The sequence below is a fragment of the Callospermophilus lateralis genome, chromosome 7 (assembly GCF_048772815.1).
Source record: "Callospermophilus lateralis isolate mCalLat2 chromosome 7, mCalLat2.hap1, whole genome shotgun sequence".
Lineage (NCBI taxonomy): Eukaryota > Metazoa > Chordata > Mammalia > Rodentia > Sciuridae > Callospermophilus > Callospermophilus lateralis.
This window is the reverse complement of record NC_135311.1, coordinates 134,916,601-134,936,114: the sequence shown is the minus strand read 5'-3', so window position 1 is coordinate 134,936,114 and position 19,514 is coordinate 134,916,601. Positions and strand designations below refer to the sequence as shown.

The window sequence follows — 19,514 nt, the reverse complement described above, 5'->3', positions numbered from 1 at the left end:
TGGACTGCAGGAAGAGTGCAGTGCTCCTGGGGAGAATATGTGAGTTGTGGTCAAGTTGGGTGTGGTCGCTACAGGGATACATGAGTGAGGCACTGGCAGATTAGTCAGGACAGGCTTTATGGTATGTGTAGCTTTTACAGTTATTCTTTTAAGTGGGGAGGGTTGATTTTTATTTTCAAAATGTGCTTATAGCTACTGGTAACTTTTGATTTTAAATTAAGCTTAAGATGTATTTTTCTGTAGGATTCTGTTGCACTTTAAAAAGGAGTATGGTGCTGGAGATTCATGTATTTTGAAAATGGCTGCAGTGGCAGAACCAAAATAGATCAACACAGATGTGCTTGAAGGTTGAGTGGTTTCCTTTGGGCACTAACAAATAGGCATCAGAGTAACTGCCCAAATGCTTAGCATCATTGTTTCGGATTTGCCCACTTCAGATTTCAGTTGTATTTTTGCATATTTACTTATTGGACCAGATAGAAAAACAAAATACAACAAAACACTACTTGTACTTTCTTCCTTTTGCTCTGATCCTTCTCTGTCTTGACTTGCAGAACGCTCCTGAGCCTTTGGCAGCTGCTGAGACCCTGGCTGAGGTACCTGAACACGTGCTGCGAGGACTTCCGGAGGAAGTGAGGCTGTTCCCATCAGCTGTTGACAAGACCCGGATCGGTAAGTACTGCATTCAGAGAGATGGGCAGCAGAGCAGGCAGAGTCCTGTGGGAGCAAGTGAGGTGGCAGGCAGCACACCCAAGGGCAGTGGATTTGCCCTGACTTAAGAGACATAGATTATTAAAAACAAAACTAGGCACACACCCACACCCCATCCTTGCTGACTCTTCCAGGCATCCCCTGCATCTCTTGGGCTTCTTCCAACAGGATGTGGTGTTCTCTTCTCTCTGTCTTCACTGTGGCTTTTGTATGATCGTGTTATTTTGCTTATTTCATTATTCTGTGGTTGTCTTTACGTCTGTCCCGGTCCTTGATTGTGAGTACCTTCATTTCTTACTTGCCTTTGTGTCTCCAGTACCAGCATTTTATGGACTCTCAGTAGATCTTTGAATGAATGACATGACCCCGGTGTGTCCGAATCTTCTGGTATGGTTTCTTATTGAATACAAACCAAGCTTGTGTGTATTGGGTTATTTTTATTTATAGAAGGCTAAGGAGGTAAATTTTAAAAATCCAACCAAAATGTCTTGGACTATATCATGTTTATATCCCATTTCTTTATTTTTTAAGATGTACTTCTGATATTATAGTTTATATACATATGTAGTGAATACATTTTTAATAAATGTTTTCCTAATTCTCATTGAAAATTTATTTGCTGAACAGTTAAGAGTGTTAATTTGGGGCTGGGTTGTGGCTCTGTGTTAAAGCACTTGCCCAGCATGTGTGAGGCACTGGGTTCAATCCTTAGCACTACATAAAAATAAACAAAATAAAATAAAGTTGTCTGTCCATTTACAACTACAAACAAAAAAAAGTGTTAATTTTGTATAAGTGAAAGGAATTAATTTTATAGCTCAACATATTGTTTGCTAACTGCATGTCATCAAATGCAGTTCATAGCCGACCTACAGAAAAGTGGAATTCATATGTCCTCTCAGGACAGGACTGGCCCACCCTCTACTCCATTCTGTACATAAGGACACTGAGGTTAGAAAATGAAGGAACCTGTACAGAGTGGCCCTGAGTGCCAATTTTCTTGACTCCCAGGCTGGGCTCCTGCTGATTCACCAACTTGCTTTTTTCATTGCATCCATTTGCTTATGATCTGTACACAGAAGATAGAAACAATCCTAGGCATACCTGGATGAGCATGCATTTTGATTGTTTGAAACTCTAAAAAACAAGTTGTCTCAGTAGCTACATTTTCAGGAAGTGTAGCTAGAGAGAAGAGGTTTTCCACTGTAAACAAATGAATGTCAAATGAATATAAAAAATATTTGCTTATAAAATTATATTTCTAATTCTTTATAAAAACAAGTCATATTTAGTGGAGAAAATTTGAAATCTGTAGAAATGTAAAAAGAAGAGTTTTTTTATTTACTTGCATTTTGATACTAGGGTTTGAACGTGGGAACATTTTACCATTGAGCCACATCCCCAGTCCTTTTTATTTTTTATTTTGAGATAGGGTCTCACCAAGTTTCTGAGGTTGGAACTTGTGATCCTTCTGCCTCAGTTTCCTGAGTTGCAGGGACTACCAGTGTGCACTGCCATGACTGGCATGAAAAGTTTAAATTGTTTTAGTTTTATTCCATTCTAATATCTTTTCTCTTCAGTTGTGATTGTTTTCGAAGTGTTTGTGATTGTACTATATGAGCAATCTTACGTGGAAAAATTAAATATAAAACCTTTTCTGGTTATAACACAATACAGGTTCTTTAAACCTATTTAGAAAATATTGAAAAGTATAAAGAAGAAAAATAAAAATCCCTGTTGAGGATTTGATGTAATTTGATTTATCTCAGTTGATTTAACATTATCTTACTTTTAGGGAATCTAGCTTTTTAACTATTTCGTGAAATTGAATTGACTTCATTCAATGCTTTCAATCTTTAAAATAATCACAATACATTTAAAAATATTGGTTTTATTTTCTAGGTGTCTGGGCCACTAAACCAATTTTAAAAGGCAAAAAGTTTGGGCCATTTGTTGGTGATAAGAAAAAAAGATCTCAGGTTAAGAATAATGTATACATGTGGGAGGTAAGAAAGAATTCTGGTTCTTTGTTTATCAGAGTTCTGTACATTTTAAAGCCATCATGATCCTGTTCTCTCAGGTTTTCTCATTTTGAACTTAAAACAATCATTTTAATATGTTCTTTAAAATCAAGAATATTTTTATTAAAGAGAAAATGTGTTTCCTGGGTACAGACTTCTACTGATAATGTATTTTTGTATTTGAACCTGCTTGACTGTCCTCAACAATAAAGGTCAAATTTGTTTTTTTATTTTGACTGTCCAGGTGTTTTACTTTGCAACTAAGACCTCAACTTCCTGTGTGGTGGTTTGTCACTTTACAGGTGTCACTAGATATATACCATAAAAGACTCTCCAAGTGGCTGCAAAGAAAACACTGGTTACTCTATATTTTAGAAAGTAATTTTTGTATCCTTGGAATACTTAGAATTGGTTATATTTAGCACATGGCACACTAAAAAAGCATTTAATTTTTCGGAAGATTTTCATTAATTAATTTTGTGATCTCACAACAGTTCTGGAAAATGGAACAGGGCAAGAGCAGGCCCCTTTTAAAGGAGAACTAGCCAGGAAACAGGCCCAGGCTTGAGGAATACAGATGCAGAGTCAGGAGCCATCTGTCCTGCCTTAAAGTGGGGCATTTAAATTGTTGTCTTTCATTGACTGGGCTCAGATCCTGCTTCTGATTTCATGACTTTGAGCAGGGTACCTGACCTCAGCAGTGAAATCCTCAATTTAAACAATGGGTATACTAAAAGAAATCACTTTAGGATAGTTGAGAAGACAAAAATTTGTCAGTGTCATTCTGTAGGTATTCTGTGTGAATTCTGCATTTATGTTGATTGTAGTTCAGACCAGTGCCCTGTTCAAGCTCCTCAGGTATTGGAGGGTTGTGGTGTGACTCCTTTAAAAGCAAGTTAAGTTTTTTGAATAAGCATTCCTATTAGGTTGTCTTAAATTGAATCACATCTGCTTCTCACATATTAAGATCTGAAAGCCTGAAAGCAAAACATGGCTAGGAAATATTGGGCACTTCCTCCAGAAGTTCTGGGCATTGGGAGGCTTAATGTGTGGCTGTTTTTTTCTAAGGCCAAAGCAGTGTTCTTAACTTGGTCTGATGTTTGTCCATCATTTTGGGTTTGTTTCTTGTGAATTTTTTGTAATGCACCTCCTGAGAACTAACCCAGGGGCTTTAAGATAATTTGAGAGTCCTTGTGTTTTATCATTCAACTACTTCTGTGGTGAGGGAATTTTGTAATTGTAGGAAAACTGCCCAGGCAAAAAAGTCTTAATTGCTGAAGAGAGTGCCTGTCTCTCTCTCTCTCTTTTTTTTTTTTTTTTTACATTTTTTTTTATTGGTTGTTCAAAACATTACAAAGCTCATGATATATCATCTTTCATACATTTGACTCAATTGGGTTATGAAGAGTGCCTGTCTCTTTAAAAATGTCATTACCAGTGCTCCAAAATAAACTGTACTTTTAAATTTTAAAAGTTTATCAAGGGAAACTAACAAACATGCTCTACCAGGTTAAACACTAATCTCAGTGATGTTAATGTCAAGGTACCAGCAAATGCTTGCTCTAGTTCTGTGTATGTAATGCCAAGTTTGAACAAATGCCATTCATATTAAGCTTAAGTTAAGGGCACCTATTTTTCCCAGTGTAACAATTTGTATTGTTAGGCATAATGTGTAAATGATTACTCCTGCCTTATGTGAATTTTGAGTTTGATTTGCACTGAAATTCATACATAGTATTGACTTGACAGTAGATTGTTGAAAAATTGTGATTTGGAACCATGAGATATTAGGGACTCACTTTCCACTATGAACTTGTTACTACTACGTTGTTAATTTAAGATACTTGTACTTACATACTAGTCATAGTTTGTAAATTCTTAAAATGGTGCCAGTTCTCTTCAGTCAGGCTTAAGGATTTGGTTGTTAAGGCTGGCTTTCTTTTTCAGCAGTTGAAATTGTAGGATCTCATTCACTTAGTTCCCACCATAGGGTGTATGTTTGATATAATGGACTTTAGGCCTCTTGTTTTTTTAAACTCTTTTAAAAGTAAAGGTGTAGGGGTTGGGGTTATATGTAGCTCAGTTGTAGAGTGCTTGCCTAGTACGTGTGAGGCCCTGGGTTCGATCCTCAGCATCATATTAAGATAAATAAATAACATAAAGGTATTGTGTCCATCTATAACTACAAAAAATATTAAAAATATTTTTTTAAAAAATAAGGTATATGTATATATACACCTGCACGTGATATACAAGTATGCATGTGATGAACTATAGGAAATATAGGTTATAATGTATTGAAAAGATAAAAATGTAGTATTTTCCCATTTATTTATTCCAATTCTGGTCTTGTTCTCAGACTTGCATCAGAATGTCTCTAATGTAACAAGTGCTGATCGTCAGACTCTTATCTTGGTATGTGTTCTTCCATCAAGGCCCTTAAACTGGCTTAGAACTCTTATTTTAAAGCTAATCTAAGACAAAGTGTTAAATTGCTTTTCTGGAGCCCTTGATAATCTAACCTGGACTATGTCCTCTAAGCTTTTACTGAAAATATTCTACTGAGTCAGAAATAACAGGAGAAAAGCTGTAGAGTGTGCTCAGGGTGAATGCACAAAATAGGTGCTCAGAAGAGGAGAGTGCATTCTTCACTGTTTCTGGTGGGTAACGTTAGTGAACTGGCAGGCGGGGCTGTGTGCAGTACTCCTCCCAGCTACCCCAAGTGTTGAGCAATCTGCAGTGTTTTGAAACCACTTCTGATAAAAGCCTTCCCACTTGACTTCTGTGGTACTCAAATTACTTCTAGCGAGCAGAACTTTTGAATTGCTTGAATGAGAATTCTTTTAATATGTCTGTTTGTTAAAGAGACTTAATTTTTTACAGCAGTTTTAGTTTCACAGAAAAATTGACCTGAAAATACAGAAATGTTTCTATCCTGTTCTGTTTCATGTTGCCATAATAAAATAACACAGACTGGGCAATTTATAGATGCTTTTTATTGGCTCACAGTTCTGGGGGCCAGGAGGTCTAAGATCTAGGAACTACATGCTGAAGGGCTTCTTGCTGCCTCAACGTGGCCAAAGGCATTGCAGGGCATTGAGCTCGCATCATCCCATCAGGCTCTTCCTCTCAACACTGTTGCATTGGGGATTGAGTTTCCAACACATGCTTTTGGGAGATGCTCTCAAACCTTAATCCCCACCCCCACATTCTACACAAGCACAGCCTTCCCCACCATGAGTACCTCACACCAGACTGGGCCACTCATGATAGTTATTGAATCTGCCTTGGCACATGTTTATCACCCAAAGTTCTTAGTTTATGTTAGGTCTCATTCTTGGTGATGTACATTCTAATAAGTCTTTTTTTTTTTTTTAACTTTATACATTCTCATTGCAAAATCAATTAAACAGTACAGAAAAATAAACAAGAAGGTAAAAATTATTCCATCTCCTGGCACGCAGGTATAACCACTGTGAATGTCTTGGTGAACGTTCTTTTAACTCTGCTTTTCTGTCTGCTTTTTAAATGTCTCTCATATGGTGGGTGTATCATTACACCTGGCTCTTTTTTTTTTTAATATTTATGTTTTAGTTATCAGCGGACACAACATCTTTGTTTGTATGTGGTGCTGAGGATCAAACCCGGGCCGCACGCTTGCCAGGCGAGCGCGCTACCACTTGAGCCACATCCCTAGCCCCCTGGCTCTTTTTAATAGTTTTTAAAAACCTTTCTTATGGATGAAATCTGATAATTCACTCTTTCTGTTTGTTTTATTCATTCAGGCAAAATTTGAGTCAGGAGGATGAAGGGAAATAGTAGAATTGCATGTCAATTAAACTTGATAGAGAAATGACTCTGAGATGAGAAGACTTTAATTTTTTAATGAAGTGAAAGCACTTTTTATTAGTCAGCACCATTACGATTAATTAAATATTAGCAAGAGTGTGGCATAAACCTTGCTATCTCAATTCTTTTAATTTCAAGTCACTTTTAAGTTAAAATTGCAGGGAAGAAGAAAGAGCGGAGAGAAGTCAGCTAGCTGATTCTGCAGAACCTTTTTTCAGAAAGGGTCAATGAGCCCTTACAGCTGCTTTCCAGCCTCTGAACCTGTGTCAAAGCAGCCTCCTAGGAAAGGTCTGGATCTTTGGGGGAGTCCAACCTGCCCCCTGTTTTTTAAGCCCTGGAGTTACTAAGGGTTTTTACATTTTTTAATGGTAGGAAAAATTCAAATGTTTTGTGACATAGGAACATTTTGTGAAATTCAAATTTTAGTTCATGAGTAAAGTTTTATTGGAACATAGCTCTGTTCATTTGTTTACATGTTATCTGTGGCTGCTTTTGTCCCATAATGGCAGAGTTAAGCAGTGGCAACAGAAACTGTGTCTGGCCTGCTAAGCAGAAAATATTTTTTGCATAATCCTTGATGGAAAAAGTATGCTGAACCCGGCTGGTGTGTGAGGAAGAGGAGAATAGGCGTGAGCGAGCGAGCTAGCGTGGAAGTGCCTGGTGTTAAACGTTCAGTGAGTGGTGCTGGGAAGTGGGATGGCTGCAGAGCTGGTTGTCATGGAAACAATTGAGCCAATTACATTCTTCTCTCAGGAATTGCAGGACAGATGAGGACATTGAAGTACAGAGGATTAATTGATATTTCTGAGCAAGTCAGCTGTGCTCAGATTGTCAGCCTGGTCTAGGACAAAAAGGAATTTCTCTTTGGGATCTTATTATTTACCTATTTAGTGCCTATCTGTTAAGCTTTTACCAAATACCAGGCCCTGTCCTAAGTTCTGGAACATAAGGCTTGGTGTATAACTTTTGTCATGTTATGAACTACTGGTGATACCTGATATCTGATGACATGTTCATGGAATGAAGGACTACTAGAAATAACCTAAATTTTACCACAAATCAGAAATTCTTGACCTCCTGGGCTGCTGGATGTCTGTAAGCTGGTAGCCCTGGAGTCACATCAGGAGCCACCTTTGATTGCCTGTGCAGTTCTCTTCCTGTTGGCAAAGAGCATCCCGAAGATATGGCAGCACATCATGGTGAGCACACATGTAGGAACAAAACAGTCACATCTCAGACCTCAAACCAGAGCAGAGTGGGAGGGGACCGCAGGGCCCCACATTTTCTTTTGAGGGCATGGCACTAATAATACTAAGGACCTCACACTAAGTCCCACCTTATCTTACAGGTTCACCGCCTCTCAGTCCCACTAACCAGGGGACCAAGCCTTCACACATGGACCTTTGGGGAGACACTCTAACCATAGCACTCCCTGAAAGTCTCCCCAGAAAGTATGCACATGCACATGCACATGTACACAGAGGAGCTTGCATGTTATTTCTAGGGTTCTTTGGAATTCATAAACATCCTTGGCCCACAGGCCCACAGAGTTTCTGGCTTAAGAGTTTCAAGAATAAATTATTTTGTTTATCCAGAAGATGTTGATTGGGGGCCTGCTATGAACCAGTTAGCAGTTATTGATCATCTTTTGTGTTGATATTTTTCAGAACATTTGTGTAGTTGTAGTCCAAAACTTACTGAGAGTCATTTCAAAAGAGAGGTCCAGTCAGTGTGGCTTGCTCCATAGAGATGGATGTTAGACTGTGCATTAAGGGTCTGAAAGACTAAGCTATTTACTTTTTAAGAGTGTATTTTCGAGTCCACCTATGTGAGTAACAGGCTTATGGTAAAATGTGCAATGACTGACTGGATTCTCTTACTTCTTTTATTCCAGAATGTTTAGAACATTTCAGAAAATAGTGATACATTTGAGTAGTTCTTTAAAAGTCCCTGCCCTCTGAAAGCAATCTAAAGAGTGAAGTAGTTGATACCGAAGGTCCATTTTTGTATTCCCCAGAAAGTTACTTCTGTGGGGTGAAAGTTTTGTAATCCATAATAAGACCTGCAAATATCCAGCTCTATTATTGAAAAATGACTGGAATTTGAACATATTAAGGAAGTATGGTATTTTCTAGGTAGCAGTTTTAATAAATTCTCTTTATATAAGATATAACTTTTATTAAATGTTTTCACACCAAATTTAGGTAACCCTTTTCTTTTTCTTTATTCTCGTTGATTTGCTTGACTGCAGATTGGAATATGTTTATGAAATTAGTAGTTTAAGACGATTCTGGCTCAGTTTAGAAATATTAATTGAACCCAAATATTGAAGAAAAACATTTGATCATAGAGAATAAAAATTCTTTTTTTTTTTTTTGTAGTTGCAGTACAAGTGGGAAACAGAACTAGTCAAGCAAACTAGATCCTCAAGGAGATGAAATATGAAAAGGAGCCTTAGGCAGTGTGGGCACACCAGGGCCACTGAAATGGGGACCTGGCTTCCGGGAGATTCTCTGTCTCTTGGCTGATGTGTTGGCACCCCAGTTTTCCTGTGCTGCAAGGGGTCCAGAGAAGAGTGGAGGGAGAAGGCTTTGCTACTGCGGACTCTGACTCTGGGGGGCTGGTTCCCATGAAAATAGACTCTTTCACCAAGAGAGCTGATACAATATAAGATTTATTTGTTGCCTTAAATTCTGGGAGTGATTTCTGTCACAGTTAGTTGGTTCCTTGCAGGTAAACAGTTGAGGATGTGAATGATGGTATGTTTGCATAAATGAATGAGAATTTTTAAAATTTACAAGGTGAATTAATGCACTTAAAAAGTAACAAATGATAAAGTTTGCTGCACATCTTCTCTAAATGATATAAAGAAATGAATTTGAATGTGTATTTAAATTGGTATGTGCACTAAAGTTTGAGTTTAGATTATTTTATGATAATTTCAAAATGACCGGATTAAATTGAATGGAAATTGGGTGGTATCAGACTGACACTCCACAAAGTTGGTGCCTGCTTCCTGATTAGTGATGGAAGCAGAAAGGAGATAGGCCTAGATAACATAGGAGGTAAGAGACTCAAGGGGGTCTGTAAGGAGGGAAGACAGGAAGTAAATTGAGAGCGCCCCTCAAGACAAAAGGGAAACTTTCTCTCCATTCCCTTATTTATATACTGTTTTATTTTAGTGTAGGATGTAGGAAAAAATGAGGGGGCCAGGTTTGAACACTGGCTCTGATTTTTATTGACTTGATTACTATAGTGGCCAATCCATTGTCAGTTTCCTCATTTAGGAAAGGGACTTAGTATTTCATAGATTATCTTTAGATTCTTATGAAGGTTAAACAAATAACTCATAAAGCCCCTAGTCTGGTGCTTGGTAGAGTGGCATTGATACTACATAAACAGAACTTTATTTTGTGAAAAGGGATTGTTTTGTGGATTCGGTCAGAAAAAAAAATCATTAATTGTATGTAATAACATTTCTCTTAAGATCCAGTAAGCTGAGTATTTCCTGGTTATTGTAAAGATCTGGAAGTAGACTTCTTACATGAAGCCTATCTTGTTTCATTTGTGGGTTTAAGTGAGGGTAGAAGGTCGTCCTGTTTTTGCCTGTCTTGTCTGAAAGGAGGAAATTGGAGTTGGTTTTCCAGCCTAATGGCGGATGGCACTTTTGAAGTCTAGTGATCTGTAGTCACGTGAGGCAAAATTTGATCACATTTTGGAGGTAGGTTCTGTTTGTCATTCATTAAAATTAATTTGATTGGAAACCAGGCTTTGACCTACTAAGATGGGAATTGTATAAGAGCACATTCTCATCCCAGTTCCTAGGTATAAGATTAAGCTCAGGGGGGCTGGGGTTGTGGCTCAGAGGTAGAGCGCTCGCCTAGCATGCATGAGGTACTTGGTTTCATCCTCAGCACCACATAAAAATAAAATAAAGATATTGTGTCCACCTGTAACTAAAAAATAAATATTAAAAAAAGATTAAGCTCAGTAAAATGAGAAAGCTATGCGCTGCTGCTTTTTAAAATCTGTGTGATGATGATGATGAAGAGGATTTTGACTTAGGCCTTGGTTACCTTCATTCAGACTTAGGCTTTTGTTCAGAAGAGCATGTGCTCCTCCCGGTCCATCTCCCTCTTTTGCCATGCAGATTCTACTAAGTCAATGGTGGAAAGGTATAGACAATTCTTATTAAACAAAAAAAAAGTAAAAATTATGACTCATTTATCTTTTTAGAGAAAACCACTATTGTGTTTTCATTCATTAAGTTTTAAGAATTTTTTCTTATATAGTTATAAGACAAAATGATATCATGTAATTGATTCTTTCTATAATAGCTTGATTCAGTCATCAATGTATTATGTATCTTGATAAATAGATTTCTACAATATCCTGTTATCTTTATTCTTTATTTTCTTTTAGTTACAGAAATTATGTATCACATTAAAAAATTCTTGGATATAGCAGTGTCTCACAGGAAATAATCCGATTAATCACTTACATAACTTTTAAGTGTCTTCTTAGTACTCTTTTATATTGACGGATTATAGTTTTCTGAGCTGATTCCATATGGTCTTGTAGTGAACCACACTGCTGGGAACAGCCTTGTACATAAGTGTTGGTACAGTTGCTCAACTGTCTGATTAAAATAAATTCCTCTAAGCTTGCATGCTGGTTGGAATGTGTATATATTGAAAGATTTTTTTTGTTAAGTGCTGCTAAAATTCCACCCAAAACAATTATACCAGTTTGTTCTCTGATTGTAAGCACTTGGGAGAATGTGTTCATACAACCCTTCCAATATGTTTTTTTTCCCTTAAAAATAATTTTTGACAATTTAATAAATGAAAACTTTTAATTTGAAATTATTTTTGATCATTAAGTTTCTTTTTTGAGGTTTTTAGGCTATGTGTATTCCTTTGTGAATTCCTTGTTTTCCTATTTTAAAAAAATTGAAGTGTCCATCTTTTTCTATAAAATTAAGTATTTTCTTTTTGCACACCAATGTGACTTAGAAGATGCCTTAGTCCCCTTTGAAGCACAGGGAGTTATGCACAAAGAAAGAATTCACTCAACTGGAACAGCTTGCTTTTCACAAAGGTCTGTGCTGACCTGAGAGCTAGGAAGTTCCAGCAGAGCCGCATTGTGTGGGCAGGTGGATGTGACTGCCTTCCTCCACGCTGTGGGATTGCTGGCAGCCATGCCTGTCTCTGCAGTCCCATTGATCTATCTCGGTTGCTGTGCCAGTATGCAGGTGGGGATCCAGTGAGGCCCTGACGTGCACTGGGATACATCAAAACAAGACTTTGTCTCTGCGCTTGGGGCATTTTCTCTCCGGCCCCGGGGAATGATGCCTTGTGAGTTAGTGAACAATAACTAAGATGGATTGGTAATACTCAAGCACCACGCACCCCATTTTCCTTATTTTACTGTGCCCGCAGACATTATGAACACGTGTGTCTCTGAAACATTTTAAATGAAAGCAGCTTTTGCTGTTTTAGTGTGTTAAGTTTGAATTTTGCATTGTGATGCAGTTTCTTGCCACATAGGCTACTCTGTTTCAAAGGGGAGGAATGTGGAGAGGGAGTATGACAGTGAGGTGCAAGGGAGCCTGATGCCACATGGTTACCTCTTGAGAGTGGTGCAGGTGGTTGCCTTCTGAGCAGTCAAGTTTTGAATCAGCTCACAGCTGGATGGCAGTTAAAATATGTACCTTGGTGCTTATGATGATGAAATAAACTGACTGCAGAGGGGGTTCTGCCACAGTCCCCACCACACAGTAGGCGTTCATTGGATGGTGGTGGTTATGCACTCGGGTGGTCATTTATTGTTACCTTACTGTATGCCAGGCACTGGTTGAGGTGTTGGAGGCACTGGCACAAGAGAAAAGGCTGATGCCTTCTCAGGGTGCTGAGGCTCTAGTGGGAGAGACAGGCCCTGAACAAGGAACTGAAGCGACAGACGATACTGCACTGCACCTAGCACCTGGAAGGGTAGGAAAAGTGAGGTGGAAAGACTGGGTGCTGAGGAGAGGGAGGGGTGCACTTTTATGGGGGTGGTAGGGGCAGCTCTGGGTCTTGGAGGTTCTGCAGACCTGGGTTTAAGCCCATTTTGGCCGCAGTTGAGTGACTTTGAAAGGAAAGTCGTTTGACTTTTGAGCCTTGGTTTCCACGTGGTGGAAGAAGTAGTAGTAAATGAGCCTCCTGGGGCTCAGTGAGGAAGCAGGAAGTGGTGGGCAGCGGAGCGTCGTGCCTGATGAGCCCCGAGCCCCGGCAGTTGCCCAGGAGGGTGGGTGCTGCACCCTGCTTGCAAGGCCTCTAGGACATCAGGTAGGGGCTGGTGCTTTGTTCTGGAAGGAACAGTGCAGCTATGGGTGGTGATTCACGTGGGAGGAGAGGAGAGGAGGAGCAAGTGGTGGGAGTCATGGTAAGAGTTATGGCATGTAGATTCTTTTCTTTCCTCCTAAAAGGAAAATAAAAAACTTGTTCTTATCTCTCTGCGTTTCTCTTTCAGTGCCTAGTGGGTGTTTTGCAGTTTAGTTTTGGTGAATAAAATGTGTACATTTTAACTTTTGCATATATAAAAGTTAAAGTGAAAAATTGTTGAAAAATAGATGTTCTTTAAAACCAAGGAATGTTGCCAGGCATGGTGGTGCATGCCTGTAATCCCAGCAGCTCAGGAGGCTGAGGCAGGAAGATCACAAGTTCAAAGCCAGCCTCAACAATATAGTGAGGCCCTGAGCAACTCAGTGAGAACCTGTCTCTAAATAAAATACAGAAAGGGGTGTTACTCAGTGGTTAAGTGCCCCTGGGTTCAATCCCTGGTATTCCACAAAAAATAAATAAATACAAGAAGGAATGTTAGCTAAGCGCTGGAAGCCTCTCTGGGAGAAATTGTCTAAGGGTCTTGCAGGGACGCTTCCTGCAAGAGTGGATTTGATGTGACTTCTCAAAGAAGGGCTGAATTTTCAGTATGTTTTTGGAAGGCATTGATGTTTCCTAGAGTGTGACCCATGGCACCTTAGTCCTGACAGGAGCCCTGGATAGAGTGGTAAGAGCTGGCTGAGTTTGCAGAGCATCATGCTCCATCACCCTCGTGACTGGTTCACAGTGTGTGTTTACTTCCTGAAGTCCCTGTCAATCCTGCCAGAAAAAGACCCACTGACTTGGGTCACCCACAGGGCCAGGCCCCCCTGCTGGAGTGGCAGAGCAACCCTGAGAATGGGGATTTGCCCTGCTCAGCACTCTTCAAGCTTCACAGTCCTAAGTCACATTTTCAGGAATGTAGTTGTCACTTCCTTTATGCATGTATTTGCAAAGCTTTTGGTGATCATCAAGTATATTAGTTACATAGCTAGCTCCTTCTGTTTAGGGGAAAAAGTAAGCAGGCCCAAATAAAAACATAATGGGAATCACATGGTTTTGAGTTTCAGTTTTTACTTGGTATTTTTCTTTTCTCTGTCACTTATTTTGTTTCTGTAAAATGCTTTATCGAGTAGTTGTGTGTAATAAGGAAGACTTGTTTTAAACATTGAACATGAAGATACTTGTAAGTACTCCTATCTTAACAAAGGTTGTTTTCCCCCATTTCCAAGGTATATTACCCGAATTTGGGATGGATGTGCATCGATGCCACTGATCCAGAGAAGGGGAACTGGCTGCGATATGTGAACTGGGCTTGCTCAGGAGAGGAGCAAAATTTGTTTCCACTGGAAATCAACAGAGCCATTTACTATAAAACTTTAAAGGTAACAATGTTGGAATAGTCTACTGCAAGTGACTCTGCATGTGTTTTCTAAATGTGGTCCTTAGCTGTGACTGACAATAACTATTTTTCTGACCTTGAAAGGACTATATTTGAAGTGGTTCATTTGTACACTCAAGGTCCTATGGTAAAGAAATGGTTGCCTCTACTTCATGTATGTCAGGGAACTTAACTAAACACGAAGATGGGATTGAGTAATCACATGCTGTGTCTTTCTGGATACTGTGGATAAAGCGTGGGGCAGCTGCTCCCCTCCTCCCAGGACACACGGGAACTGGCTGACTGGCAGATTTATTCCACTGTAAGAAGCCATCAATAGTTGTGGTGATGCTGGGTTCAAAGTCTTCATATGTTCATAGTCTTCAATGTAAATGAAGCAATGAAGCCTTGGGTTGGCTTTTCCTTTCCTTCAGTTTTATTCAGAATAGAAATTACACAGAATGTTGTGTTTTTTTTTTTTTTTTGCCACATTTTTATTGGGAGACATTAATCACTGAGGTGAGAAGGGGCAAGTCAGGTGTGCCACCAACAAGACTGCATCTCTTTCCTTGTTTTCACTGGTCATGGTCTTGGGGAAGACAGGTCTACACATCATGCATGGAATTGTTCCAAGGTGGAATGTTGAGGTTGTAGAGGCCGATGGTTGTTGCTTGTTTGGAATAGATGGCTTTGCTAAAGTTGCTGTAAGGAAAGCTTGTTTTTATTCACTTGCTTCCATTAAATATAGACTGAGGGACAGTCCGTAAAAATAATTGTCTCTATGGAGTTGATAAGTCTTGATGAGCAAACACTGAAGGTACAGGCCAGCTTTGCAGGTTGAGTTTTGTCACTGGCCATTAAGCAGGTAACTGTTCAATTTTTTTTCTGCTACATTTTTTCCTGCCATTGCTACCCAGTTGGAGGGCCCGTTACTTCATTTATACCCATGGCCTTGCATTTAGCCCTTGTAGGAATTGTATGTGTGTGTTACTTTCTCATATGTGACTTCTGAAATCTTGCTTCCTGTTTTCTTTCTGCTGAATTATAGCAGCATGCTTTTCTGGTAGGTATTACTGCAGTTTTGTTCCACCGGATTTGAAATTGGATTCTAAATGTGATTCAAGAATTCATTCTGTTTTACAAATTAACCTAGGTGAGAGATACCTGGTTGAATCTGTGAGGTGGAATCTTGGTGGAGATGGAACGCAGGCCAGGAGGTGACTGTGCGTCAGTCAGTCCAGGCCGTGGGAATGAGGTTGTGAAGGAGCACGAGCCCTGGGAGGTGGACGACCCTGCAGTTACTTCTTTAGGCTTCAAACTAAAGTCTGTTCTCTTCAAGAGCAGACCTGCAGTGACATTAGACTGCAGGGACCTTGAGAAGCCACACGGGCAGTGGGTGGGAGGGGGAACTCCGAGGCCACACCGCCTGGGCACGGCGAGCCAGGGTGCCCTAGCCCTGTGGCCCTCCCATGTCCTTTCTTGGTGCCCTAGCTCACTCCTGGTCAGATACAGGTCACAGAGTGTGGTGATGAGCACCTGGGTGAACATGGATAGAGAAGCACCCGGTAACTAAGGGCTGTTAATGACAGCTGTCGTTTTTGCTGAGGTGATGTGGTGTGTGCCAGGAGTGGGAATTCTAGAGCAAACCACCTAGTGAGCAAATGTTGGCTTCTAGACGTGTGGCATGTGGTGTTCCTTCATTCCTCTTAGTTTTCTCACTTGTCAAGATGGTGGTAGTAGTATAGGTTGAGTATTCCTTGTCTGAAATGTTTGGGACTAATAGTGTTTTGAAGTTCAGATATTTTTGAATTTTGGAGTATCTGTATGTATCTGCATAACTTGGGGATGAGACCCCCATTTTCATGCTTCCAAACGTAAAATTCATTTGTTTCATATACACATATACACATAAACAGAAGGTGGTTTTATACAATATTTTTAGTGTGCTTGTCTTTTGACTATGACCTATCACATGAGGTGTCAGGTGTGGAATTTTCCACTTGTGGTATCATGATGGCACCCTAAAAGATTCCTTTTTGGGAGCATTTTGGATTTCAGATTTTTTGGATTAGGGATACTCAACCTGCAATACTAATTCATATACCTGTTGTAAAGATGAAGCAATCCAATATGTAGTAGCTTAGGCCAACATAATTACTCAGAATGTGAAGTAACTAGTTGTGCTACTATCATTTTTACCTAAATTTGTCAGAAATAACACAGTTCTGATCTTTGCAGACCTCCCCCAGTCCTGACCTTTGATATTTACTCAAGTGTTCATGAGGCCTTTCAGATTCCTTACTGGTGATCGTCTAACTGTATTCTTCTGGATTAAGCATTCTGTGGGGTAGTTGTTGTGAATGAATTACGTGTGATGTTTTATGGGCTTTGTATCACCTTCTCATTCTACCCAGATAATTGGGAAATCTCAACACTAGTTTTGTGGTACTTTGATTAAAAATTATTCAAAGTTAACAAGCCTATTATCCATTTATTCATCTACTCAGTAGTTTGACAGATACTGAGTGTGCACTGCAGACGGGTACTCTTCTAGGGTAGTAGGCAGAACAGACAAGGTCCTAGTGTCAGAGAACTTCCATTTTATAGGGGAGGAAGCAGATAAACAAGTAATTAAGTCGATAGAATCATTCCAGATCGAAGCAAGTGCTCTGAGGACAGTCAGATGCCCTGGAGGACTATGTAGGGAGAGGCTGATAGGCTTCCTTACGAGGGAAGGCTTCCTGAGAAAGACGTTGAATTCCATCCCTGGTTAGAAAGGAAACAGCCACACAAAGATCTGGAGGAGAGCGATCCAGGAAGAGGGGCTGGTAGAAGCAAAGGGCCTTGAAGGAGGAATACACTAGTAGTTTTGTTTTTTGTTTTTGTGGTTTTTTTTTTTTTAGAGAAACAGAACAAAGGCTGATGTGACTGGAGAAGGAGAGGAATAGGAGGAATAGTAGGAGGTGATGTGGGCAGGGGCCAGATCAGGTGGGGCCTCATGACTCACAGAGAGAGAAGTATGAGTTTTAGTCTTAGGCTCAGTTCACTCGTTCAAGGTTTGAGGTTGAGATCTGATTCATGACTTTTTATACATCATGTTGGGGAATGGATTTGGGTGGATAAGTGTATATGAATTTGGGTATTCCAATGATTCTGGAGCAGTTTTCTTATTTGATCTAGCATCAGGAATATTAGGGACCCTTGCTTCTTCCTAATTGGTCTGGTAAATTTCAGGTTTATATATGCCGATGTTTAGAAAAGAGAGAGTGCTTGATTTTATAAAGACTGCCTGAATCCAAAGGAAAAGTTGCAAGGGTTTGAAGTCTTGTTGTTTTAATTTTTTCTTTAACAACAAAATACAGTACAATCATGCACCGCCATACGATGGGGGTTCCATAAGATTGCATCAGTCAGTGACCTCACAGTGCCTGAGTCTGTGTGAGCACACTCTGTGAGGTTTGTACCACAGTGGCATTGCGTGATGGCACATTTCTCAGAATGTATCTCATCCTTAAATGAAGCATAATAGTATGTAAAAAGGTTGGTTGGTCTTTCAACTTCATTTTTTAAAAATGTGGATTTGTACTTATAATGATAGAACTTTGTGTAAATCTTGAAAATTCTAAGGAGTGCAGAAATGAAAACAGCATAGTAGAGAAGAAAACAATCCTTGATTTAAAAAATATATGTATGTATTCCCTTCTTCATAAGGGAATGCTGTGTAGCTGCTTTAATACAAAGTTGGGAAGTGTATTGCTCCATAGTATAATAACATCCAGTTTTAAGAGCTATTCTGAAATCAGGTTGTTGTTTCTCTTGATGGAAGTGCTTTACCAGCCCAATAGTCTTTTAAAAATTTTGTATTAGATTTCAGGTGCAATAGGATTCTGGTGTTTTCATAGTGTGTTTTGCAGCAACAAGAGTAACTGGGGGTGCTGGCGTGCTCCCCCGTGAAGTAGCCAGTGCAGCAGGCAGTCTGCCCAGGCCCGGTGGAGGAGCCTTGGAGGCAGGCACTCTTATTCCTGGTGATCCCCTGAAACTGTCAGTTTTCAACCAGGGTCCTGGTTACTCTCATTGGGGGAGGAATATATCAAGAACACAGCTGTCCTCACTCCTCCTTTCTGTGTTCTTGTTTTACTTTTGATTTTGTTTAACAATTAACTACTTCCTAGAACCCTAGGCATTTCAAATATTATTTAATACCACCATATTCATAAATTTGTGACTTGTAACAAGAAGATAAATGAAGTATGTTTGGAATTTACTTTTGAAAAGTAAACACAACCCATTAGCTCATCAGGGTGCCCAAAGGCATTTGTGATTATTAAATTAGATTTTTTGGTTTAGGTTTAACTGATTCACGAAAAAAGAAAAGTGAACCCAGTGCCTCACACAATATATTGATTCAAAGATAAGAAAGTGGCAGATTTTAGCCATTCTTGGGGGGAGCCAAAGAAACAGTGGCTGGTTCTTATATTTTGAAGAATTTAGACTATTTTGAAATTTGAACTATATAAACAGAATTCTGTGGAGAATGCAACAAAGTAACATTTGCTTGTTTTCTTTTTAGTTATTCATGACAGAATATATTTTGATATACATACATGGAGTATAAATTTCCATTCTTGTGTTTGTACATGATATGGAGATACGCTGGTTGTATGTTCATATATGAACATAAGAAAGTCATGTCTGATTCATCCTACTTTTGTCTTTCCTATTCCTCTCCTCCCTCCCTTCCCTTCCCTTCATTCCTCTTTGTCTAATCCAGTGAACTTCTATCCCCACCCCTCATTGTGAGTTAGCATCTGTGTACCAGAAGGAATATTTGGCCTTTGGTTTTTTGGAATTGACTTATTTCACTTATCATGGTAGTCTCCATTTACTGACAAATGCCATAATTTCATTCTTCTTTATGACTCAGTAATATTCCATTGTGTATATATACCACATTTTCTAAACTCATTCATCTGTTGAAGGGCATGAAGGGCACCTAGGTTGGTTCCATGGTTTAGCTATTGTGAATTGAGCTGCTATAAACATTGATGTCACTATAGTATGCTGATTTTAAATCCTTTGGGTATATGCCAAGGAGTGGGATAGATAACTGGATCAAATGGTGGTTCCATTTCATGGTTTTTGAGGAATCTCCATACTGCTTTTCAGAGTGGTTGCATCAATTTGCAGTCC

The 19,514-nt window shown here is 39.4% G+C and overlaps 1 protein-coding gene across 6 annotated transcripts in view; it reads left to right on the top strand.

The window, feature by feature from the left end:
* The window catches only part of Prdm2 (PR/SET domain 2), a 114,526-nt gene that overhangs the window by 28,472 nt on the left and 66,540 nt on the right, over window positions 1–19,514 (top strand). For 5 of the 6 annotated variants that reach the window (XM_076861254.2, XM_077109976.1, XM_076861251.2 and 2 more), the window contains 3 exons: window positions 555–672; window positions 2,614–2,717; window positions 14,176–14,328. In XM_076861254.2, the coding sequence (XP_076717369.1) occupies window positions 2,709–2,717; window positions 14,176–14,328 (162 nt within the window). In that variant the 5' untranslated portion in view covers window positions 555–672; window positions 2,614–2,708. Of the gene's footprint in view, window positions 1–554; window positions 673–2,613; window positions 2,718–14,175; window positions 14,329–19,514 lie in introns of those variants that run through there. The other variant, XM_076861253.2, reaches the window with a different exon arrangement.